Raw genomic sequence first — 27376 nt, forward strand, 5'->3', positions numbered from 1 at the left:
AGAAATATATTATGCAATTGACTGAGGTTAAGTAATGGATGAGGAGCTGCTTGTTTGTTTGTCTGTTTGTTTGTTTGTTTGTTTGTTTGTGTGTGTGTGTGTGTGTGTGTGTGTGTGTGTGTGTGTGTGTGTGTGTGTGTGATGTTGCTATGTTGCACCTCTCTATCTCTATCTATCTATCTATCTATCTACCTGTTATCTACTACTACTACTACTACTACTACTACTGCCACTTCTACTACTACTACTACTACGACTACTGCCACTACTACTACTACTACTACCATTACCATAACAATTAAAATAACCTAATGAAGTCTTACACACACACACACACACACACACACACACACACACACACACACACATACACACACATACACACACAGTAGCTACCTGGAGACCGACCGACCCTTGCCTTTGCTCCCCGCACCCTCCTCCCATTCCTCCCCTTCCCCTTACTCTGGAGCACTTTCGCGGCGGGGCCCTAGCGGAGTCCGGGGTCACCGAGGGTATATAAGGAGGAGCCTCGAGTCGGGCGTGGCAGTCGTGTTGTGTCCGTGACGCGACGCAGACGTCATGAGGATATCCCTCCTGGTAAGCTGAGTGTGTGGTGTGCCCCCCCTCCCCCCCCCTACTACTTCTACTGCTACTACTACAGCAACAAAAGCAAAACTACTACTCGTTCTTCTCTTCCTACTACTACTACCATTACTACTACTATTACTACTACTACTGTCGCTACTACTGCTTCTGCTACTACTGATCCTTCTGCTACGTGGTTCATTTTTCTTATTTTCAGCAGTGAGAGTGAAAGTATGTGAGAGGGAAAAGAAAGAGAGCAGAAAAGATGGATTGGAAAATGCATGAAGGGAAAGAAAGGGAGAAAAGAAAGAAAAGAAAAAGGAAAAGGTGATGTGATTAGGTTGAGGTCGTAATTAGTCTTGCATGTTATAATAATCTTTCTGGCTGGGATAATAACATGCATGACCGCTAATATATGTCATCGTCCTCATCAGCAGCATTGTGTATAGTGACTCGTGTGTGGTGGTAATGGCGGTGGTGATGGTGGTGGCGGTGGTGATGGTGTATTGTGTGTGTATAGTGATGCGAGAAGTACCACCACCACCATCACTATAGTCTGTTCACTAAACCCTATCCGATCCGAGGGGGTACATATCTGGCCTCCCCTCACCACCTTGTAAACCATTTTTTTTTTTTAACGTTCCACTAGCTTCTTTTCACTCATTATTCATTATTGTTTTAAACTATTGATTCGGTACCAGTACGTAGTGTTCATGAGCGTTATCGTTGTTCAGATAAATGAGTACGATGCTACGTGTTACGAGCGCGAAAATTTGAAAACATCAGATCGGATAGGGTTAAGTCCGAGCCTAGCTGACAACATAAACCTATAAGCGTGTTTGCAAGCTGAGTGCTGATTGGCTACTGCTGTGGCTTCCAAATTTTCTTTTAACCTCTGTTTGTGTTTATCTCACGCAACACTTTCTGCTAATCTGCACTGTGCTTATGAACACGCTTTGGTTTATGTTGTCAGCTTGGGTCAGACTTAAGTGAACAGACTATACCACCACATCATCACTGCCACCGCCACCACACTTCGAATGAAAAGGAAAACGGGAAGAGGCATTGTGGTTTTCTTTCATCTCGTTGCGTGAAGGGATGCTGGGCCAAGAATCGCTCTCCCACTTTGCTCCCAAGACAATATCCTTCTGTTTTGATGTTGAAGGATAAAAGTGAAAACAAATCTCCCCCCTCGCTGGATTTAACTTTGTCATTTTCTCAGTAATCTCTTTAAACGAAATTACAGAATTGAATCATTACCATCAGTACTTTATTTAACTGTTTTGCTTTTAAAGATCAACTAATGGACTTGAAAAAACTCCCCCTCACTGGATTTAACTTTGTCATTTTCTTGGTGTTGTCTTAAACGAAATTACAGAATTGAATCATTACCATAAGTACTGTATTTAACTGTTTTGCTTTTAAAGATTAACTAATGGACTTGAAAAAACTCCCCCTCACTGGATTTAACTTTGTCATTTTCTTGGTGTTGTCTTTAAACGAAATTACAGAATTGAATCATTACCTTACGTACTTTATTTAACTGTTTTGCTTTTAAAGATTAACTAATGGACTTGAAAAAACTCCCCCTCGCTGGATTTAACTTTGTCATTTTCTTGGTGTTGTCTTTAAACGAAATTACAGAATTGAATCATTACCTTACGTACTTTATTTAACTGTTTTGCTTTTAAAGATTAACTAATGGACTTGAAAAAACTCCCCCTCGCTGGATTTAACTTTGCCATTTTCTTGGTGTTGTCTTTAAACGAAATTGAATTAGTGTTATAACGTTTTCATGTAATTCTTTTGGTGTTAATTTTGAGGATAAGCTAACGGCCTTCAATAAAAACTTCCTTTCGGTGGATTTAGCTTTGTCATTTTCTGAGTATTGTCTTAAAACGCAATTGAATCAGTGCTATAACTTTTTCATCTAATTGTTTTGGTGTTGATTTGAAGGATAAACTAAAGGACTTGAAGAAAAAAAACTCCTTCACAAAATTTAACCTTGTCCTTTTCTTAGCAGTCTCTTGAAACTAAATTGAATCAGTGTTATAACTTTTTTCATCCAACTGTTTCGATGTAGATTTGAAGGATAAACTAAAGGACTTGAAAAAAAAAACTCCTTCGCTAAATTTAACCTTGTCCTTTTCTTAGCAGTCTCTTGAAACTAAATTGAATCAGTGTTATAACTTTTTTCATCCAACTGTTTCGATGTAGATTTCAAGAATAAACTAAAGGACTTGAAAAAAAATATATCTCCGCTGGTTTTAACTGTTATTTTCTCAATATTCACTTTAAACAAAACTAAATTCTCAAACTCAATATCCTCAACTGTTCTGACGCGGATTCTAACACTAAATTAATTTTCCTCAATATAATCTACAAAATCTCCTTCGCTGGTTTTAACTCGTCCTTTTCTTGCTATTGCCTTTGAAACTAAATTGAATCAGTGTTATAACTTTTCATCCAACTGTTTCGATGTAGATTCTAAGGATAGACTAAAGGACTTAAAAAAAAACTCCTTCGCTAGTATTAATATCTTTCCTTTGATTTACTCTTTGAACGAACGAAATTGAATCAGTATTTAAAACTCATTACTCTCAGATGATTCTAAAGATAAACTAAAAAACTTGCTAGTATTAATATCTTTCCTTTGATTTACTCTTTGAACGAAAGAAATTGAATCAGTATCAAACTCAATATCCTCAACTGTTCTGACGCGGATTCTAACACTAAATTAATTTTCCTCAATATAATCTACATATTCTCCCTCCCTCAATCATTTTCACTCCGTCATTTTCTTACTATTGCCTTTGTTAAACGAAATTGAATCAGTATTTAAAACTCATTACTCCCAGCTGATTCTAAAGACAAACTAAAAAAAACTTACAAATATTAATATCCCTCCTTTGACTTACTCCTTAGCCATTCTGTAAGTGTGTATATATATATATTAGTCTTTGAACGAGCGAAATTGAATCAGTATCACAACTAATTCCTCTCAACTGATTCTAAAGATAAACTAAAGAACTTGCAAATATTAATATCCCTCCTTTGATTTACTCCTTAGTCATTCTCTAAGAGTGTATATATAACAGTCTTTGAACGAACGAAATTGAATTGGTATTACAACTCATTCCTCTCAACTGATTCTAAGACAAACTAAAAAAAACTTGCAAATATTAATATCTCTCCTTTGAGTTACTCCTTATTCATTCTCTAAGTGTGTAGGTATATATTACAGTCTTTGAACGAACGAAATTGAATTGGTATTACAATTCACTTATCTTAACGGTTTCGATTCTGGCACTCAGTATAAGCTAATTGACTTGCCAAAGGTAATCTCACTCCGATGATTAGACTCCTTACTCATTCTCTCAGTGCTTATAAAGAATGCAACGTAACGGTAAATATACTTTTTTGATAACGGAAAAGAGGCAGTGAGCGCCCTTAGACTAATTCCTATTGAGCTCAGGACGAGGACGAATCAAGTTCATCAAAGAAGGAAACGCCAAGAAACAGTTATTGAAGGTGAAATGTGTGGAGTGCAACGAAGATGAAGAAGAGTTTAGAATCTGCCGTCGTGTTTTAAGAGGATAATAGCTGACGTCTTTTTACAAGGGAGAGCTTGGAACATGGGGGTTAGATTTTCTTACTTAGAAAAAGAAGCCTTGGAACACAACGAAGATGAAGAAGAGTTTAGAAGCCGCTGTTGTGTTTTAACTGATTTTATTTGGGAGAGCTTTGGAAAGCATGGGGGTTAGATTTACTTACTTATATAACGAAGATTTGAATACAACGAAAGCGAAGAAGAGTTTAGAAGCTGCTATTGTGTTTTAAGAGGATGATAGATGACGTCTTTTTATAAGTGAGAGCTTGGAACATGGGGGTTAGATTTACAGACTTAGAAGAAGAAGCCTTGGAATACAAAGAAGACGAAGAAGAGTTTAGAAGCCGCTGTTGTGTTTGAAGAAGATGATAGCTGACGTATTTTTATAAGGGAGAGCTTGGAGCATGGGGGTTAGATTTACTTACTTATATAACGAAGATCTGAATACAACGATAACAAAAATGAGTTTATAAGCTGGCATTGTGTTTGGAAATGATATAATAACGACGTCTTATAAACAGGGAGATATTGAAACATGGAGATTGAATTTACTGACTTAGAAAACGAAGAATTGGACTGCAAACAGGGCGGAGAAAGGAATAAAAGCTACCGTTTGTTTTCGAGTTAGTGATAATGTCATCTCTTACATACTTAACCCGGTAGCAGCGACGGGCCAAATTTGTGGCTTTACCGTGTACCAGCGACGGGCCACATTTTTGCCATGATATAAACCCCTCCAAAAATAGATGATGCATAAACTGATCACAAATGCGTTGATATGTATTATGATGTGGTTTGCGAGAGCGATGATTTTTTTCTCATTAATTCGCTTAGTGGAGCCTTTAATTAAGAAACATGATCCACGCAGCTACCGGGTTAAAAATCGAAGACGAATGAATGAAAAAAAATAAACTAAACGAGGCAATGAAAACAATCAAACAAATTACGAAAGCGATGATTTTTTCTCATTAATTCGCTTAGAGGGAACTTTAAGAAACAAGATCCACGCAGCTACCGGGTTAAAAATCGCAGACGAGTGACTGAAAAAACTAAACTAAACGAGGCAATGAAAACAATCATTAAATTACACAACCAACCAACCAGGCGATTAATCCGTTAATTAAATGACACGACAAAATATAAACGAAAGTAAAATAAACGAGAATAAGAAAGAAAATATGAGAACGAAAAATCTAATAAAATAACACGACAATTTTCCATTTAAAAAGGTCATGCCACTTAAGAGAGAGAGAGAGAGAAATGGGTGTGGCAGAAGACAAAACCATAATAGAGATTTTAATGCTTTTCAACCTTCAATCCTCCTCCTCCTCCTCCTCCTCCTCCTCCTCTTCCTCCTCCTCCTTCTCCTCCTCCTCCTTTTATTTATCTTAACACTTCATACTTTGCCTCTTCCATTTCTCTCCCCTATCATTTATTCCTTCCCTCCTCCTCCTCCTCCTCCTCTTCCTCCTCTTACATCCACAAGTACCTCATACATTTCCTCCTCGTCTCTCTACTTTATCATTCCTCCTCCTCCTCCTCCTCCTCCTCCTCCTCCTCCTCCTCTTCCTCCTCCTCCTCCTCCAGACACGTTTCCACATCTTCGGAATTATTCATGAGAAACTTATTTCCACCTTTTTACTTTTTTTTTTTGCGTTCTGTTTTCGAAATCTTGGCCTTGAGAGAGAGAGAGAGAGAGAGAGAGAGAGAGAGAGAGAGAGAGAGAGAGTAATCTTTTATGGGTTAATGGGTAATTTTTTTCTTCCTTTACCACCTGTCTTAACCGAGGAGGAGGAGGAGGAGGAGGAAGGGGAGGAGGAGGAGGAGGGCGTAGGCGAAGGGCGTTCCCACATTGATGGAGGGTAAAGGAAGGGAGGGAAGGAAGGGAGGGAAGGGATGGAGAGAGGGAAGAGGGAGGGAGGGAAGAGGGGAGGAAAGGAGGAACCAGACTCACTACGCAACTGTACGTGTGTGTGTGTGTGTGTGTGTGTGTGTGTGTGTGTGTGTGTGTGTGTGTGTGTGTGTTTGTTATATATTACTTGCATAACATATCCCCCTTCCTCTCTCTCTCTCTCTCTCTCTCTCTCTCTCTCTCTCTCTCTCTCTCTCTCTCTCTCTCTCTCTCTCTCTCAATACTATCATTTTAATCTTTTGTTTCTAATCCTTGTTCCTGTTAACACACACACACACACACACACACACACACACACACACACAAACACACACACACACACACACACACACACACACACACACACGTACAGTTATCTAACATTTGGCCCACTTGTTCTTGCGTGTGTGTGTGTGTGTGTGTGTGTAAGTGCGTATACACCTGTTTGTCATCATCCTACACTCTCCTCCTCCTCCTCGTCCTCCTCCTCCTCCTCCTCCTCCTCGTCCTCCTCCTCCTCCTCCTCCTCCTCCTCCTCCTAAGGCAGTCTAACTTTGCTCCTCCCTTTCTCTTATTTTTTCTCCTCTTCTTTTTTTATCTTCATTCTCTTCTCTTCTCTTCCTCCTCCTCCTTATTTTCCCTCCTTCCCTTTCTTCCCTCTCTCCTTTTACTTTCTATTTACTTTTCCTCACTTTTTTTTCCTCTTTATCTTCTTTATTTTCCCTCTCCCTCTCTTCCCTATTCTTTTCCCTTTCTATCAATACCACGATTTAGTTTCCCTTTCTCTTTTCTTCCTCTGTCTTCCTCTTCTCTCCCTTTCCCTTCGCTTCCCCTTCCTGAATCCCTCCCTTTCGTTTTCCTCTCCCTTCTGCTCCCTTTACATATTCTAACCCTTCTCCTCCATTTCCCTTTTTCTATCAATAAGCCTTCCTTCTTTCTCCCTTTCGTTCCCCTCTTTCATTTTTTTCTTCCTTTCTCTCCTTCCTCTCCCCTTCCTTCATTTACCCTTTTCCTCTTCCTTTCCTTTCCCTTTTCAATCTTTCTCCTTTTTCTTTCCTTCTCGTCCCTATCCTTAACCTAATCTTTCTCTTTCCTATCCTTCCCCTCCCCTTCCTTTCCCTTCCTTTTCCTTCTCTTCCCCTCTCATCCCTTCCATTCTCTTCCCTTCCCTTCCCTTCCCTTCCCTACCCTTCCCTTCCTTTCCCTTCTCTTCCCCTCTCATCCATTCCATTCCCTTCCCTTCTCTTCCCTTCTCTTCCTTTCCCTTTCCTTCCCTTCCTTTCCCTATCCTTCTCTTCCCTTCCTTTTCCTTCTCTTCCCCTCTCATCCCTTTCATTCCCTTCCCTTCTCTTCCCTTCCTTTTCCTTCTCTTCCCCTCTCATCCCTTCCATTCCCTTTCCTTCTCTTCCCTTCTCTTCCTTTCCCTTTCCTTCCCTTCCTTTCCCTAGTCTTCTTTTCCCTTCCTTTTCCTTCTCTTCCCCTCTCATCCATTCCATTCCATTTTTTTCTCTTCCTTTCTCATCCATTTCTTTCCCTTTCCTTCCCTACCCCTCCCTACCCTTCTCTTCCTTTCCTTTCCCTTTCCTTCCCTTCCCTTCCTTTCTCTTCCTTTCCTTCCCTTTCCTTCCCTTCCCTTCCCTTCCTTTTCCATTAACTTCCAACAGCTGTGCCTCTTCTTCTCTTCCGTCTTCATCTTCCTCTCCTATTCCTCCCCTTTCTCTTCCCCACCACCACCACCAACGAAACCAGAACCAACAAACCGACAAAAATAACCGCTCACATTCCTGGCCAAAAACTCACCTTCACCCCCCCCCTCTCCTCCCCCTCCCCCCTTCCCCTCACTTTCCCCTTCAATGTGTGGTTCTCCTTGATTGAGAAAGGAGACCAGAGACCAGTCAACCTACTAACATTTGGGTCCCCTCCTCCTCCTCCTCCTCCTCCTCTTCCTCAAGGCCACTACGGAGTATATACGTGTATGACAAAAACTCTCTCTCTCTCTCTCTCTCTCTCTCTCTCTCTCTCTCTCTCTTACTTATTCTTATATAGATGTAATTACCCCTTCCCTTCCCTTCCCTTCCCTTCCCTTCCTTCTCTCCCCTCTTCCGTTCACTTTCCCTTTCCTTCTTTTCTATCTTCTCTTTCCTCCTTCTCTCTCTCTTTTCTCCACCTTTATATTTTCTCCCTTTTCTTCCCTTCTTTCTTCTCCCTTTCTACTTTCTTCGTTTTCTTCTCTCCCTCCCTTCCTCTCTCCCTTTATTTGTCTCCTTTGCTTCCTTCTCTTCCTCCACACTTATTTTCATTCTTCTCTCCTTTACCTTCCTCCGCATTCTTCTCTCCCTCCCTCCCTTCCTCTGTCCCTCCCTCCAACCGCGAAAGGTTAGAGAGGGAGGAGAAGGCTGAAGGGAGGGAGAGAAAGGGAGAGGGAGGGAGAGAAGGGGCATTGTTTTTGTTTGTCCCAAGTAAAAGTAGCAACTGGAGGGAGGGAGGGAGGGAGGGAGGGAGGGAGTAAAGGGTTCAAATAGTTGTCATAGAAGGGAGGAGGGAGGGAGGGAGGAAGGAAGGGAAGGAGGGAGAGAGGAAGGAAGGAAGGAAGGAAGGAAGAAAGGAAGGAGGAAGGGAGGAAGGAAGAAAGAAAGAAAGAAAGAAAGAAAGAAAGAAAGGAAGGAAGGAAGGAAGGAAGGAAGGAAGGGAGGAGGAAGGAAGAGAGGAAGGAAGGATTAAATGAAAAAATGAAGGGAAAAAGGAAGGAAAGAAATAAAAAGATAAGGAAAATAAGGAAATAAGAGGGATTGAAAAAAGATGAGAAAGAAGGAGAGGGAGAGGGAGAGTAAATGGACTACCTTGGAAGGGAAGAAAGGAGAGAAGGAAGGAGGGAGATAAGAAAGGAAGAAAAGAAGGAAAGGGAATAAAAAGGGAGAGGAAGGGAGGAAGATAACTGGAGGGAAGGTCAAAGGAAGGGAAGGATTCAGATAAGGAGAAAGAAAAAGGGGAGAGAGAGAGAGAGAGAGAGAGAGAGAGAGAGAGAGAGAGAGAGAGAGAGAGAGAGAGAGAGAGAGAGAGAGAGAGAGAGAGAGAGAGAAGGAGGGGAAGGAAAGAAGGAGAGTGAACAAAAGGGAGAGGAAGGGAGGAAGATAACTGTTTTGGTAAGGAGGGAAGGACAAAGGAAGGGAAGGATTGAGATAAGGGAAGATAAAAAGGAGAGAGAGAGAGAGAGAGAGAGAGAGAGAGAGAGAGAGAGAGAGAGAGAGAGAGAGAGAGAGAGAGAGAGAGAAGGAGGGGGAGAAAAGAAGGAAAGCCACACCCAAAGAAAATATTTTATCATTATCATTATTATTATTATTATTATTGTTGTGTGGTAATGATGATGATGATGATGATGATGATGATGAAAACTATAAAAACAATGAAAAAAAAAATGTCTGCCTTCCTTACACACACACACACACACACACACACACACACACACACACACAAACAGTCGTTAAAATGGGGCCGTATTTGTAGACATGACTGGAAGAAGAGGAGGAGGAGGAGGAGGAGGAGGAGGAGGCAAGTGAAAGGGAAGAACCCCATGAGAAAATTAAGGCGCCAAGTCACTGAAAGGAAAAAAGGAAGACTAACAAGAGGAAGAAGAAGAAGAAGAAGAAAACGGAAGAGCATTGTGTGTGTGTGTGTGTGTGTGTGTGTGTGTGTGTGTGTGTGTGTGTGTGTGTTTCGAGTCTAAAAATATACGGAAGTGAAATTCAATGTTTGTTTAATGAACGAGACATTTAATCAACTAACTAAGAACGTGACTGACTGACTGACTGACTGATTAACTGACTGACTAACTACGTGAACCAAAGATTAATTAACTAACTAACTGACTGACTGACTGACTGACTGACTAACTACGTGAACTAAAAATTAATTAACTAACTGACTGACTGACTGACTGACTGATTAACTGACTGACTAACAACGCGAACCAAAGACTAATTAAGACTGACTGATTGACTGAATAACAAAAGGACAAACAGGAACAAACAGACAGATAGACAGTTAGACAGGGAGACCAATAGGTACACAATAAAACAGACAAGTAAACAGAGTGGTTGGTGCAGAAGATAACTTGATATGAGACCCACGTTCGATTCCCACCCACAGGTAACCATGACAGACACCAAACATGCAGGCCCTTGACATTAACTTGCAACAACTGGACCACCGCAAGGAGGGAGAGGAGGGGGGGGGGATAATAACGGTATGACACAAACAGGACGAGGAAAAAGAGTAACTGGAAGTGAAATATGTGAGGAAATTGAGTCTAGAAGCTGCAGTTGTATTTTTGAGTTGGTGATAAGTGACATTTCTTAGCGCGGGAAAGGTCGAAACACTGGCGGAATGATGATAAAAGAAAGGTGGAAGAATCGTTAAATATTCCTCATCCGATCTTAGGAGTCTAGAAGCTGCAGTTGTTTTTTAATTGATAATAAGTGACATTTCTTAGCGCGGGAAAGGTCGAAACACTGGCGGAATGATGATAAAAGAAAGGTGGAACGGTAATAGTGATGATTACAGAAACGGTAATAGCAGCTAATAGTTTTAATGGGCGTTCCCCGTAAGTAATGGCGCAATAATCTTTCCCATAATGACGCAACAAGAATAACAAGAAGCAGTTTAACGCTCTCAAACTCACCACTCAAATGACCGACGCTTTTCCGCCTTTTTGCACGCCGCTGACTCCGCTTGAAAACACTGCAAACATTAGCCGTTCACTCCACTTGCGAGGCGGTCAAGTGGAGCGCCGAAAAGGAGGTTAAACAGATGAAAGGCGGAACTATAAACATAAACCTGACCGCTCCAACACGCAAACGCGCATACGCAAATACGCATTTACATATATAGGTGTGTCAGTGTGTTGTGTAGCCTAGCCAAGCGTTTAGACGAGGTTAATGATAGTGTTAAGAAAGATGTGAATAGGTAAATATCGATGTTCTAACACACACACACACACACACACACACACACACACACACACACACACACACGGGTCTACTCAAGCATAAAGAAGTGAATGATAGGAAATTGAGGAAGATGTTAAAAGCTTACAATTGGGTCTTTAAGGGGTGGCATTATAAAAAAATACAATACATTCAGATAAAGTAATATGTTTTGTAGACTAAATGAGCGTGCGAAAGTGAATGTTAATAGACTGTCATGATGAAAAGACAGAAAAAGAGGTTAATACGGATTTTATGAAACGATGCATTATAAAAAGTCATCCACCCGCTTATATATAGACAGGCACCATAACGTACTTTGCAAACTAACGGTGCATGTGGAAGAGAATGTTACAAAATGAAGTAATGGGAAAAGAAAGGAAAAGGGAGAGAAGGGTTAACCGGTGTATTATAAAAACCACCTGCCCGTCAACACAAAACTGGGGCCTTAGTGGATTTGCGAAGCTGAAATTGTACATGAAAACAAATACAAAATGAAGTGATGTAGATAAAAAAAAAGTGAGAGGGAGAGAGGTTAACAGAAGCACTATGAGAGGCAATACTATAAAAAACTATCTGCCCGCCTTACTACGAACAGGTTAACAGCTCATGAGAGAGACAATACACTATAAAAACTATCTGCCCGCCTTACTACGAACAGGGACCAAAGTGGATTTGTTAAACTAGAAGTGCATATGAAAGTAAATATTAGAGAAGACGAAAGAAATTGCACAAGAAGAGACGGATCGGTGAACAGAAGCACTATGAAAGGCAATACTATAAAAAAAATATGTCCGCTGTACCACAAACAGGAACCTTATATTAGTGAATTCGCTAAACCAGAAGGGCACATGAAAGTAAGTAATACGTAAGTAATAAGAAGAGACAGATCGGTGAACAGAAGCACTATGACAGGCGATACTATAAAAAAATCTGTCCGCTGTACCACAAACAGGAACCTTATATTAGTGAATTCGCTAAACTAGAAGTGCATATGAAAGTAAGTAATAGAAGGCTAAAAAAAATTGGGATAAAAAGAGAGGTCAATTGAAGCACTATGAGAGGTAGCATTATAAAAAAACACCTGCCCGCTACACCAAAAAAGAGGAACTGTACCGGATTTTGTGAGCTAAAAGTGGATATGAATATGAACACCAGAATAGGAAGTGATTGGATGGAGACAAAAACAAAGACGAATATGAAGCAACTGGAATAAAAAGAAAATTACGAGTATAGCAGAAAATTATGCGACTAAGATGGAAAGAAAATTATTGATGAGAATAAAAAGACTGGAATTGAAAGGAAAAGTAAGTCGAAAATAAAGCAGCTGGAAGAGGAAGAAAATTATAGAAACAAAACGAAAGCATTATGAAAGGTAGTCGTAGTATTAAAGAAAAACTTGCCATCATGATCACAAAAAGCTTAAAATACATCGTGAATAAATAAGAGTAGAAGAAGATAAAGTTAATAAAGAAAGTGAACGATATATATAAGAAAACAGTCGATTATGAAACAAAATCCTAAAATCAATATGAAAAAGTGACTTACAAGAAAATGGAGAAAAAGAATGAAAGAAAAGAAGTTAAATAATATGGAGGAAAATCCTAGAATCAATATGAAAAAGTGACTTACGAGAAAATAAAGAAAAAGAATGAAAGAAAAAAAGTTAAATGAGTGTATGGAGAGAGAGAGAGAGAGAGAGAGAGAGAGAGAAGTAACAGGTGGGCATTGTATCGAAAGGGAGAGTAATCTGGACCGTCCAGGTAGGAGGAGGAGGAGGCGGAGGAGGAGGAGGAGGAGGGGATGTAGAGCACAGTCACTTTCTCCTGGACCGAAAGAAGGGAGGGGCAAAGGGGGTGAAAGGGAAGACTGGAGGAGGAGGAGGAGGAGGAGGAGGAGGAGTCAATGCCAATTCCTCCTCCTCCACCTCCTCTTCTTCCTCCACTTCCTCCTCTCTCCATCTTTCGCCCTGCCTACCTCTCGCCTTCTCCTCCTCCTCCACTTTGCTAGACCTTGGAGAAAGTATGTGTGTGTGTGTGTGTGTGTGTGTGTGTGTGTGTGTGTGTGTGTGTGTGTGTGTGTGTGAAGAGAACGAACGGGTGGACGAACGAACGAACAAACGAGAGAAAGAATGATAGAAAGAAAAGAAAGAAAGAAAAGAAAGATACAGTAATAGAAGTAAGTTATCGTACTGTGATATCTTTATTCAAACAAGTTAAAAAATAGGCCAATCACTTTACTTCTTGTACTGACACCAACGTCCGTCTCTCTCTCTCTCTCTTTCCTTCTTAACCTGCAGCTTCGCGTCCAATAGCATTCTTCATCAATAAACAAACTCTGCTATTTCAAACACCATTCCTAATTTTCCTTTTTTTCTTCTTTTTTTACTCTTCTTTTATCAAATTACTTTTTATTCAGAAACAGCAACATAACTCTTGATCCCTTCCCTTAATATTACGTTCTTCACAAATTCACAAACTATATTATTTCAAGCACCATTCCTAATTCTCCTTTTTTTTTTTTTTTACTCTTCTTTTATCAAACTACTTTTTATTCAGAAACACCAACATAATTTTTTTCCCCTTCCCTTGATATTACATTCTTTACAAATTCACAAACTATATTATTTCAAACACCATTTCTAATTTTTATCAACTTACTTTTTATTCAGAAACAGCAACATAGCTTTTTTTTTTCCCTTTCCTTGATATTACATTCTTTACAAATTCACAAACTATATTATTTCAAACACCATTCCTAATTTTCATCAACTTCCTTTTTATTTAGAAACACCAACTTAACTTTTTTCCCCTTCACATTCTTTACAAATTCACAAACTATATTATTTCAAACACCATTCTTCCCTTTTCTTCTTCTATTCTTATCATTTTCCTTCTCAAACAGCAACACTAATACCACTTTCTTCCCTTCGTATTACATTCTCTATCAATCAACAAACTCTACTTCCTTATAAACTAACCCGTATTACTTCCTGTACTAGAGTCAATATCAGCCTGTCTTTCTTTCCTTCATACTTTTTTTTCTACCATTGCATTAGGTCGAGGCTAGTGTGTGAAAAAAATATATTGAGTCACGATACGAGTCAAAAGTTTTATTTTTCAATCTCACTTTGTTCTCTCTCTCTCGCTCAATCAAAACCTTAATTAATTTTGTTCTTCCTATTGTTATTTTTTTTCATCTTTCGTTTGTTCCTCATTCCTCTGCTCATTGTTCCTACTACTACTACTACTACTACTACTACTACTGCTACTACTACTGCGTGTGATGTTGTTACTTCTCGTGTGATAACCGGTTTTCGTTTTCAAGTCTGGCGTGGGAAATGAAGTTTTTTTTTTGTTGTTGTTGTCGTTGGTGGTTGTGAAGGTGATAGTGACTCGGTATTGAAATTAACTTCTCTCTCTCTCTCTCTCTCTCTCTACCTACCTATTTAAGAATCTGCCCATAATTGTATCCATCTGTTTATGTATCAATCTATCTATCTGTCTGTCTCTCTAGCTATTTGTCTATTAAACCACCTTACGCTCTTCCACTTTCTATTGTTTTCTCTCCTCTCCAGTTAACATGGACAAGATAGAAAGATGGAAAGTGTTACTCTTCATCTACTTCTTCAAATCGTTTTCTCGTGTTTATCTTTCAACGTCAGACAGAAACCTTAACATTTCCTTCTTTTTTTTTTTTTTTTGTCTTCAAAGGTTTCCTCGAGTCATTATTTACAAGTATAATGGAAACTTTTACAACATTTATTTCTCCTTCCAATTTCTTTCTCTTTTTTCCTCTTTTGGTGTCAGATAGAAACGTTTACATTTCGTCGTTTTCTTCTTTACTCGAAAGTTTCCTCGAGTCACCATTTACAAAGTTATAATGGAGACTTTAAGAACATTTATTTCTCCTTAAACTCCCTTTCTCGTGTTTCCTCTTTTGGTGTCATTCAGAAACCTTAACAACATCCTTTTTTCCCTGCCTTTAGAAGTTTCATAGGGTCAGTATTTACAAACATGATATACACCTTCACAACATCTAATGGAGACTTTAACAACATTTATTTTTCCTTCAAATTTCTTTCTCTTGTTTCCTCTTTTGGTGTCATACAGAAACCGTAACATTATCCTTTTTTCCCTGCCTTTAAGTTTCAGTGGGTTAGTATTTACAAACATATACAACTTCACAACTTCTATTTCTCGTTTAAATCTTTCTCGTGTTTACTTTCAATGCCATATATAAACCTTAACATTTCCTCTTGTTCCTACCTTGAAAGCTCTCTCGAATCAGTATTTACAATCAAGATAGACAACTTAACAACATTTATTTCCCTTTCAACTTTTTCTTTTGCTTCTCTTTCTCTTTCCCTGTGTTCAAAAGTTCCATCAAGTCAGTATTTACGAACAAGATGGACGGTTTAACATCTTTTTCCTCTTTAAATCACTTTCTCGCGTTCTTTCTTTTACCTCAACATTTCCCTTTTCCCTCCCTCCAAAGATAGATCACTTGACAAGCTCTATTTCCCCTTCCAAGGCCTTTCTCGTGTTCATTTTCTTTTTACCTTGACATTTCCTCTCTTTTTCTTGCCTTCAAAGTTCCCTCAAGTCAGTATTTACAAACATAATGGATGAGTTCACAAGATCGAATATTTTCCCTTCCCTTTCGTTGTCAAATCAAACCTCCTTCACAGATGTTCTCCTTCAATTACATGCCCTTCCCTTCTTCCCCCTGCCATGCCTTTTACCTCCCTGCCTCCCTTCTTGATGTTCTCCCCCTCTTCCCCATCTCCCCCCCTCCCTCCTTCCCTTCATGATAGTGTTTCCTCCCCCCTTCCACTCCCTCCCACCCTACCTCTCTTTCTCACAGCAACTGAACCACACAATTTAACATCCATTTCTCCTTCAACTCTCTTTCTTATGCATCATTTTTTTGCTTTGACATTTCCTTTCTTCCCTGCCTTCAAAGTTCCCTCACTCAGCCTTTCACGCTCTTTAACGGGACAGAGGTGAGAGAGCTTGGTCACGTGACGCCCTCGTATTGACAGGTGGACAGGTGTTATCTACGGGAAAGGCGGGTAACACAGCACGGTCGGGCATACCTATGGGAACACGGTGATCTTTACCTGATGTTCGGTACCTGGTGACCCCCCTTTCAACACTCCCTCCAATCCCTTTCTGCGTTCCCTCCACCCTCATCTGATGTCCCCACTCCCTTCCAGAACCCCCTCCATGACCCCCCTTTCAACACTCCTTCCCCTCCCTTTCTGCGTTCCCTTCACTCTCATCTGATGTCCCTACTCCCCTCCAGAACCCCCTCCCTCCACCCATACCTGATGTTCTCCCCCTTACCACTCCTTCCCCTCCCTCCCTAATCGATGTTCTCCCTTACTTCCATGCCCTCCCTAACTGATACTCTTCCCTTTTCCCCGCCCTTCCCCTTCTGCAATCTTACCTGATACTGTTCTCACGTCCCCCTCTCCCCCCCCCCCTCTCCCTGAATGGGTACCAGGTATTAATCGGGGGTTGTGTCCCGTCACCTGGGATCTGTTGCCTTCTCCTATAATTCCTTCCCCTTCTGTCTCCCTCCGGCATATGGCCACAGATGTTGCGCCGACTAAACGAAACTTTCCAACTTTTCACCCCCTCTCCCTACCTCATTAATTAACGTTCTCCCTCCCTTCCATGCCCTCCCCCTCCTTTTTCCCTACCTGATGTTCTTCCTCCTCCTTCCCCGACCATCCCTCCTTCCTCATCTGATGTTCTCCCCACTTCCCTCTCCTCTCCCCCCCTCTCCCTACCTGATGTTCTTCCTCCTCCTTCCCCGACCATCCCTCCTTCCTCATCTGATGTTCTCCCCACTTCCCTCTCCTCTCCCCCCCTCTCCCTACCTGATTTTCTTCCTCCCCCTCTTCTTCCTTCCTTTCCTCCACCCCCTCCCTACCTTTCTCATGTCAGTTAAGACAGTCAGTATTTAGCTTGCGATTGTTGTTTTCTTCCCTTTTTTCCCCTCCATTCCTCCCTCTCCCCGCCCTCCCCTCCCTCCTTCCCTATCTTTCTTTCCCATGTCACTTTTACCAACTTAAGAATATTTTGCAATTTATTTTACGCGTGTTTATCCTTTCTTTTTCGTGTTCGTATTTTTTTTATATATATATTAGTAAATTATCTGCGACACACACACACACACACACACACACACACACACACACACACACACACACACACACATGGAAGAAGTAGATAATGAGGAGTTACTACTAAAAGAGGAATAAACACCAGGAACACAAGAGGACACAGTAAAAAATTGAGGAAAGGAAGATGCTTGAGAGACATAAAGAAATATAGCTTCCCACAAAGAAATATAGAGGTTTGGAACAGACTAAGTGAGGATGTAGTATCGGCGAAGAGTGTGCAAAGCTTTGAGGAAAAGTTGGACAAATACAGATAAGGAGACGGGACCACACGAGCGTAAGCCCAGGCCCTGTAAAACTACAATTAGGTAAATACACACACACACACACACATGAAAGAAAAGCTAAAGATAGACAAAGAAAGAAAAATCATGTACAAAAACACACACAGAGAATCTAAGGCCAGAAAAAGCAAGCACAAAAAATGCTAAAGAATGACAAAGAAAATATCACACACACACACACACACACACACACACACACACACACACACACACACACACACACACACACTAAACATTCCTGCCATCCTTATAACCTCCTTTACATTCAGATATTTCTCACCTTTAAATTCAGAATCACTTTTACTTTTCCTTCTACTTAGTTTTTTTTTTTCCCTCTTCTTTTATGAACCCTCCAGACAGACAGACTTTGCTTCCCTTCCGCATTCTCCCTCCCCCCTCCCCCCTCCCCAACTTCCCCCCAATTCCCCCCAGCATCCTTGGAGGGTATATATAACCACACCCAGCAGGCAGGTATGCGTGCACACCTGTCCTCTGATTATTATTATTATTATTATTATTATTATTATTATTATTATTATTATTATTATTATTATTGGAGGTGGTGATATTTGTACTCTGATTAGCGTTTTCTATATAAGGGAATATTATTAGGAGAGAGAGAGAGAGAGAGAGAGAGAGAGAGAGAGAGATCAAAACAAGGTTATATTGGTCACTAAGCTTAATTGATTTCTCACGCTTCTCTCTACCGTAAAAGAGAGAGAGAGAGAGAGAGAGAGAGAGAGAGAGTGAGTGAGTGAGTGAGGGCGTGACATGCGGAAGTGAGTATTTTGCTTTGTTTTTTCTTTGATCTTGACCTTTGACCTTAGATGCTGCAAAAAGAGAGAGAGAGAGAGAGAGAGAGAGAGAGAGAGAGAGAGAGAGAGAGAGAGAGTCAATAATGATATATGTTGTCAGATAGTAGTAGTAGTAGTAGTAGTTGTAGTAATAGCAGTAGTAGTAGTAGTAGTAGTAGTAGTAGTAGTAGTAGTAGTAGCTGTAATAGTAATTGTAGTGGCAGTAGTAGCAGTAGCAGTAGTAGTTGTAGTAATAGCAGTAGTAGTAGTAATAGTAGTAGTAGTAGTAGTAGTAGTAGTAGTAGTAGTAGTAGTAGTAGTAGTAGTAGTGGTAGTGGTAGTAGTAGTAGTGGTAGTAGTAGTAGTAGTAGTAGTATATTCCGTTTCATTCCGTCTGTCCACTCGTGAACGTAGATGTGGCACCTGCGCATTGTTAGTTTGAGATTATGTGACGATCAACTTTATGTATTCAGTGATGTATTTGAATGTTTGTGTATACAAAAAAAAAAAAAAAAAAAAAAAAAAAACTCGTCATCTTATATAAACCGCAAACATGCCGATTTGCATCGATAATATACCATAGAAGCACACAAAAGAACAGCTTGTATATCAAACAGTATAGTCTGATCATACTCGAACGACTTATAGCCTTTCAGATACCCATATTTCATCCAATTCAGGTACATAAAGTGACATACGACTCTGCAAGTGTCTATACATAAGGAATGTTGAAGTGTTGCATGTAAATAACATGGGTAGCCTAATATGCGAAATAGCCTAGCATCGCATCCAACAGTTATTGTTTATTATTTCATGTTATTTCGATTATTAACCGTTATTTACATGTAGTAAATTATTAAGATACCTTTTATTTGCACTTTCAGAGCCAGAAGTTTTTAAATATATTATATACCTGAGATGAGCTATTTGTCAATGATTTTGAAAAACCATAGATCGTTCGAGCATGATGTAACTATGTTATTTAATGTAAGCTTGTCTTTCCGTGTGCTTGTATGTTAGGTTAGGTATTGATGCAAATGACTGAGTTATTTTTTGTACACATGAACATTCAAATATATTATAGAAAAATAAGCTCGAATGTCTATCACAGCAATTGATTTTCACGTATTCACGAACTAGAAATGCGCAGGTGCCACAGCCATCAAAATTCCCGCTTAGTTGGTGGACAGACGAAATGAAACAGACTTTGGTAAGCACGATTTGATGATGATAATGAAGAGGTTGATGATGATGACGATGATATTTCTAACATCTAACACACAAAACAGCTTTATCAGGCTACAGAACTCTTCCGTTTTGTTTCTTCATCAGCAGGACAAAGGCTGTGTCCTATCTTTGCAAAATTTATGTTTTAAGCGTAAGAGCAAAAATAAATAAACCCGTGCATTATTAAAAAAAAAGTTAAACCACTACGTTATTTAAATGCAAAAAATAAATAATTCCATACCTTACTACAAAATCAAACCCGTAACAACAACAAAGACAAACTCAAATCCATACGTTATTAAAAATATAGACCCGTGCGTTACTAAAAAATAAACCCGTAAGTTGCTACTAATAATAAACGTGCACTTTACAGAAAAAAAATGTTAGTCCTGCTCATGGCGTGTGTGCTCGGGAGTCCAGGAGGCGTCAGAACTGCCATGATGAAAATGCCACGACCGCTAATAACACGCGGGCGCGGCGCAGTGCCCCGGGCTACCGACGGGTGCGTGGCTAACGGGGCGCGTGGGCCTTGGTGGGCCTTGGCGCAGCAAAAAAATCAATGCAGCCTGCACGGTAACTGTTAGGCCGCGTCTAGCCCGCAAAACACTGCTGTCCATTGCCGGCTCTCAGCGCAAGGCCGCGACGCAGGCCTGTCATTAAACAATCAAGTAGAGTCGTAGACTGACGCAACACTCACCAAGCGTCCGCTCAGTGCAACACAGAACATACCCTATACGAGCGTAACACTCAGAGGTCAACACTGCTACCTTCAATACAGCCGCGTGGCACCAACGACGATAACGTATCTACTCGGGGATGTCGGGAACACTACACGACTCTGGGGTTACGCAATGGCTTCCCTATCACGATGACAACACACACACACACACACTGACCCCTGTCCCCCGTTGCAGATCTTGCTGCTGGTGGCCGTGGCGGGCGGCCAGGTCTCGCGGCGGCAGCGTGCCCGGGCCAAGTTCCTGGAGTTGGCCGCCAGGGCGCGGAGTGGCGACGCGGTGGCCCAGGAGGAGCTGCTCGCCCGCCGCCGCCAACGAACGCCCTCGGCGGAGCGAGCAGCCCTCGCCGAGGCCGAACTACAGCCGCTGGACAAGGAGCCGCCGGCACGCGTGAAGGCCGCGGTGCCGCCCTCGCTAGTGCCGCAGCCGGTGTTCTCCGAGGGCGAGGCGGCGGCCCTGGAGGAGGAGGCGTCGCTGCAGCGCCGCCAGCGAGGGCGCGGCTCCCACGGCCTGGCGCCCGAGCCCATCACCTTCCGACCCGGCCTGCTGTCCCAGACCGTCGCCCCTGCTCCCGTGGCCAGCCAGGGCGGGGAGCCCCTCACGGAGTTCGACACCGCCACGGAGCTGCCGGCCCTGGAGGTTGCCTCCACCGACTTCCCCGCCACGGAGGTGCCCCTGGAGGAGGCCCCCGAGGCCCCGCTGGACGCCCCGCATGAGGAGCAGCTCCCCAGTGAGACAGACGCCGCCGAGGCTCAGCGTCCTCGGCTGAGCGACCTCCGCCCGCAGCGGCCCCGCAACCCCTTCACGCTGCCTGACTTCGCCATCCCCGCCATCCCGTCCATCCCGGCCATCCCGTCCATCCTGGCCTCCATCCCGGCCATCCCTGACGTCCCCCACGAACGGCAGGCGCGGCCCCGCCCCGCCTTCAGGCCCAGCCAGACCCGAACGGAGCTCGAGCAGCCCGAGGAGCCGCTGCAGCTGTTGAGTAGCCAGCCCTCCGAGGACCGGCCAGCGGGACCCCACGCCACAAAGCGGCCCGCTCAGTCCCAGAGCTCCGTGAGGCGGGTACGGGTCAGGCCTGGGGGACAGAGGACACAGCCAGCACAAGCCGAGGCCAGCGACAGGCAGACGGTGGAAGCTGAGCCCACCGGCAGGAGGCCCTCACAGGCCAGGCCCAGCGGCAGGAGTCCACCGCAGTCTGAGGTCAGCGAGAGGCGCCCGCCGCAGCAATCAGGTGGTAGGAGGCCTCCCCAAGAGCTCATCATGCAGCCCCCGCAGTCCCAGGCAGGCGACAAGCTCCCCGCACCCCCATCACCCGCCATCAAGCGGCCGCCGCCCCCACCCCCTACGGCCAGCCAGCCCCAGTCCGGCGACGTGAACCCCTCGGAGCCCCAAACAGACAAGAACATGGCCCCGCAGCCCCAGGATGAGGAAAAGAAGCCAGCGCAGCCACAGTCTGATGACAAAAAGCCGACCATCAAGCGGCCGCCCCTGCCTCCTCCGGGCCCCGTAGGCAAGGCCCCGCAGCCCCGCCCGGTGGGCAAGCTGCCTCAGCCACGACCCGTGATCAAACGCCGGCGCCCGCGCCCCGGCGGCAAGCAGCAGCAGCCGCCCAGTCCCGAGGGCAAGGAGGGCGAGGAGAAGGCGGAGGGCAAGGCGGCTGAGAAGAAGGAACCCCCGACCATCGACTTTGACGTGACGCAGCAGATCCAGACCATCCTGCAGGAGCTGGACAGGAACAGGGCCGCCGAGGAGGAGAGCAGGCCAGCCACCGAGAAGCCCAGAAGGGTCAGGCCGCCCCCCAGGTTGAGGGCACAGAGCAAGGCCCTCGACGGAGCCCCCCGCCGACGCGTGAAGGTGGTCCGCCCTGCCCCTGCCGAACGCCCTGCAGCCCCGCGCTTTGCAGCCCCGCAGCCTACAGCCCCTCGCCCTGTAGCCCCACGCCCCGTAGCCCCGCGCCCAGCCCCGCGCCCAGCTCCCGCTGCGCCCCGGGTGAGCATCGAGCGCGCCACGGAGCCGGCCGTGCCCACCATCGACCGCTACTCCTACCACGAGGAGGACGGCACCTACGTGTTCGGCTACGAGGCGGCGGATGGCTCCTTCAAGGAGGAGCGTCGCGGCCCGGACTGCGTGGTGACGGGCAAGTACGGCTACGTGGACCCCACAGGCACGCGGCGGGAGTTCACCTACACGTCCGGCAACCAGTGTGACCCCAACGCCCCCGAGGACCCGGTGCAGGAGGAGGCGCTGCCCCTCAACAAACAATTTCACAAGCAGACGGTGGAGCGGCAGCTCACACAAGATGAGCTAAGCCGCGTGGTGCGCCCCGAGCGCCGCCGCCGCCCCCAGGGCCGCGTGGCGCACTCCCGGGTGCAGGAAGAGCAACGCCCCGTGGTGAGGACCGGCAGTCGCCGCCGCCCCGTGGAGCAGCAGCAGTCGCGGGCGTTCGACATCCCCCAGATTCCGTCCTTCCCCACCTTCACCCAAGCCCCACCCCTCTTCACGCCCCCAACCCCGGTCTTCCAATCCCAGGCCCCCATCTTCGTCACCCCGGCCCCCGAGACTGCCACCCCCCAGACCCAGCAGCACTTCACCACGCCCCCCTCCTTCAACAGGTTCACCACCCCTGCCTCCTTCCGCCAGGCCCCCAGCCTGGGCCACGCCACCCCCACGGCAAGCTCTCGCGGCAGGACGAGCAGCCGCTCGCGCAGCCGCTCCCGCAGCCGTTCCCGCAGCGGCACCCAGACGCAGCAACAGGTGCATCAACCCGTGGCCACGCAGCCCACGCCCACCACCCAACCCGCCTTCGTCACGCAGCCCCAGCCGCCACAACAGTTTTTCGACACCCAGCACCAGCAGCAGCCGAAGCCCCAAGCGCAGCCCATCGCCTTCAACTTCGACAACGAATTCGGTGATTTGTTCGACAACTTCGCCGTCACCCAGGCACCGTTCTTCCCCGCGACGCAGTCCCTCGTCAGGACCGCCCCGGTGACCAAGAGGCCGAGACCGCACGTGACCTCACGACGACCCCCTCCACCCCCTCCCCCACCCACCACCACCCCTGCGCCGCCCCCACCCCCGCCGCCCCCCTCCCAGGCTTTCGACGACGGCTCCTTCACGCTCACCAGCAACAAGGGCGCGCAGCAGCTCGTCTTTGACTCCGAACTCGGGACCTTCAGGACCGTCCACGTGGCCGCCCAGCCCCTGCCGCCCTCTCAGGCCCCGCGCTCCTTCCAGCCCATACAGATCCAGGCCGTCAACCGCCCCGCCCCCACCCCCGCCCCGGCCCCCCGCCCCGCCATATCCCACTTCCAGGCCCCGACACACTTCACCTCCAGACCGGTACAGCCCAAGCCACAACCCTCACAGACAATCTCCAGTCAGTTCCGGCCGCAGTCGGAACCAGTCTCCAGTCAATTCAGGCCACAGTCAGAACCAGTCTCCAGTCAGTTCCTGCCACAGTCAGAACCAGTTTCCAGTCAATTCCGTCCACAGTCAGAACCAGTGTCCAGTCAGTTCCGGCCACAGTCAGAACCAGTATCCAGTCAATTCCGCCCACAGTCGCAGCCCGTTTCCAGTCAATTCCGGCCGCAGCCACAACCCCAACCATCCGTCAGACCATTCCAACCCCAGCCACAGATTCCAAGCTCCCCGCAGCCAGCCCCTAGACCATTCCAGTCCCAGAATGCAGTTGCATCACATTTCCAAGCCCCAGGTACCCCCACAGCCCAGGCCGCCGCCCCTGTACCAGCCTTCCCAACGCAGAGGCAGCAGATCAAGCACACGCCCCGCCCTGCACCGCTCCCTACGAGACCAGCGGTGAACTCCTTCCCGCAGTTTCAACAAGTGTCACAGGTACAAAGGACGCAGCCTGGTATCCCGCTCCCGACCTTCAGTTCAAGCTTCAACCCCCTCCCCCCCGTGCCCACTGGAAGCCTGGTCATCAACAGCCCGCAAAAGACGACGGCGACGAATGAGTTCGACCGATTTTTCTCAGATTTTAGTTTGAGTTTCTAAAATTATGAGAAGAGGAGGAGAAGGAGGAGGAGGAAAGAAGGGTGTTTGAAGAAGAAAAAATGAAGAGGAAAAGAAGGGAAGAAGGATAAATGGGTAGAAAAAAGAAAGGGCTCAGGCTCCCCACACCTTAAATCTAGGGTGTTTTGTTAAGGGTATATAAAAACGGGGTCCCCTTTTAATCTCTTTTTTTTCTGGGGTACTTTCCAATTTAGGGATTTTTTTGAGGGGGGGGTCATATTTAAACCCCTTTTTTTCTCCTCCTCCTAGACCCTATACAAAGTTAGCCATTTAAGGCCTGGAATGCCATATATTTGTGTTTCCCATATTGTTTGTTTTTATCTTTTTTTTTACTATTACATAATCATCCCAATTAGGTCGTTAAGAATGTCTGTTAAGTGTCACGTCTAAATGCTCGGTGTTATTATTATATATTATAGTTAAAATGTAACATATACGTGGCGTCTCTCTCTCTCTCTCTCTCTCACTAGGCTATAAGGGTGGATGGAGATCATCTTCGTAACTCAAAAGCCATGAGTTTACACGTAAATAAAATAAACACGGAACATACGTAAGACATGGAGGTCCTGAAGAAGAAGAAGAAAATGAAGAAGACTGAACTTGATCCTAAACGGGTTATAAAAAAAAACTAAGCGGCAAAAGAGACAAGAACACGACTATGATTATAAAGAAGAAGAAAAGAAATAGAAGAAAAGACAACACACAGCACTCATACAAACAAAAATATTACCCGCACACTGAATAAATAAAATAAATAATATAACAAGCTAGATTTATGGGAAAGAAAACAAAAGTAAAGAAGCATGGAATCGAAGCACTAATGAAACCTGAACGAAGCACTTGACACACACACACACACACACACACACACACACACACCTCTGGCCGCTGTAAATAATCTGCTTCCACGCATACGAGAAAAACAAACAATTACAGCAAGCTTTTTTTCCACTACCTCAATTTTTAGATTTTTTTGTCAACCAGACACTCCCTTCTCTGATCCACTTGATAGCCAATAAAATAGTAATAAAAAAAAATGCAAAATTATCGCCACAAAACAAATGACAAAAGAAAAATATATGCATTTTTTTCTTAATCTTCAACTTCACCTCAACAGAGAGCAAAAGGAAGAAAATTTACTGCCTGTTTTCTTCAGTTTACCTCAACAATAGGCAAAAAATCATAATAATTGCGCAGTTCCTTTCACAATTATCAACATCATTCCATTGGACTTCGATCTGACAATGAGCGAAGCAGAATCAGAGAGAAAAAGACTATGGTTATGAAAATCCTAACCACACACACACACACACACACACACACACCTCAATAGACAGAACGAAAACAAAATAGCCCCTTGTTTGTTTATAACCTATCCTTTATATGCAAACAATGCTAGGCTATGTATATATGTTTAAGATCACTGTTTTAAGACTTGTTTTAATAACACCTCTATAATCTTTACAACCTTACGAATTACAATTCATAAAAACTGGTGTACTAGGCTACGTGGATTTAGACAAGATTGCCAACGAAAAGAAATTCAACTATATAGTACAGATAGAAAGAGAAAGAAAAATAATACATTCCCTTAGTTTCAGAATTACATTATTAATGGGCTACGGAGATTTATACAAAAGACTCTACCTCCTAGGAAATGTATACTGAAATTCAAAAGTCGGTGATATGGGTAAACAAAAATGAAAAAGAGAAAGGAAAAAATCCTTTTTATTATATAAACTGGAGTATATTAGGCTACAAATATATATATATATATATATATATATATATATATATATATATATATATATATATATATATATATATATATATATATTTATATAAACAGCAACTTAGAAAATGTATTGAGAAAGTTGGTGATATTTATGTCTAGGAGGATATAAAGGGGAAAAAAAGGATGAAGAAAAATGTCATAAATAAATTATACAAACTGGGTACTAGGCTATGCCAATGAATAAAACAAATGCCACCTAGGAAATCCATTGATAAAGTTGATGATATGAATGCCTGGACAAATAAATGATAGGAAAAAACTAAAACAGCGTAGTTTGTACTACAATAAAAATACAAAAGACCTCCATGTGTGAAGTGTGTCGCCGGGTTCTGTACATAAGCTGTAACATACGTAGGTGTCTGATTTGCATGTCTCCATAATAAAGAACTCTTATTTAACACTCCTTTACTTACCCCATCTCCCCTCCCGGTCACCCGTGGGCCCCTTGTGGCAATGGCGTTGGTTGGAATATTTGTTATAAAAGAAAATGTTTTCAGAGGTTTTAAGCCGCGCAGGTTCTCTTCACAACAAAAACTGCACTGAGAATGGGAAGGCCGCAAGGCGTTTCACGGGGTATCTTGTCAGTTGGTTCTGATTTCCTTTGCATTTTCCCTTTGATAAATTAATATTTCGGCCTCAGACTTGAATGCAAATGGTAGTCTTTGTTCTATCAAGTATTAAGTAACTGAAAAAGGCACATAGCTACCTCATCAGCTATTCAATCAATATCTATTTCTTTCCACAGTCTTGCAGGAAAAATAATACTAGGCTACTCCAAGAAGACTGTTCATGAGGCTAAACGACTTTTATAAGGAAATTATAATAATAATAATTGAACATTTTCTGTAACACTTATCAGCATTGCTTTCGGTACTTAAGTCATTCCTATGAATAAAAGTGTTTCGCTCAGGCTCATTATAATAGGTATCGCCACAACTATAATAGAATAAGAATCTTTACCTTGAATAATCTATTAAAAATAACGAAAACTTTTAATAATTGGACATAGATCAGCTAACAAGTGTGGCAGAATCAGAGAAAAAACGAGAAAAAAGACGTTATGGTTATGAAAATGTTACTTAGAATCGTTGAAGTCAGTAAGTATTAGAAAAATTCGTATCACATTAAAAATAAAGAAGAAAAAATTAATTGAACATATGTTTAACAGGTGGACTAGGCTATGTGGGTTTAGACAAGACAGCCATCTCAGAAATGTAATGATCGAGTTTGTAGATACATATAGTAC

General features: G+C 43.6%; 1 protein-coding gene across 1 annotated transcript; it reads left to right on the plus strand.

Annotated features, from left to right (window-relative positions):
• The first annotated feature begins 536 nt into the window (after positions 1-536).
• On the plus strand, positions 537-26528 carry LOC127003024 (cell surface glycoprotein 1-like). Its single transcript, XM_050869383.1, has 2 exons — positions 537-597; positions 20478-26528. The coding sequence occupies exons 1-2, from the start codon at positions 580-582 to the stop codon at positions 24315-24317; spliced, it is 3858 nt and encodes a 1285-aa protein (XP_050725340.1). The 5' UTR covers positions 537-579; the 3' UTR covers positions 24318-26528.
• The last annotated feature ends 848 nt before the right edge of the window (positions 26529-27376 follow it).

The sequence above is a fragment of the Eriocheir sinensis genome, chromosome 24 (genome assembly GCF_024679095.1).
Source record: "Eriocheir sinensis breed Jianghai 21 chromosome 24, ASM2467909v1, whole genome shotgun sequence".
NCBI classification, from domain to species: Eukaryota; Metazoa; Arthropoda; class Malacostraca; order Decapoda; family Varunidae; genus Eriocheir; species Eriocheir sinensis.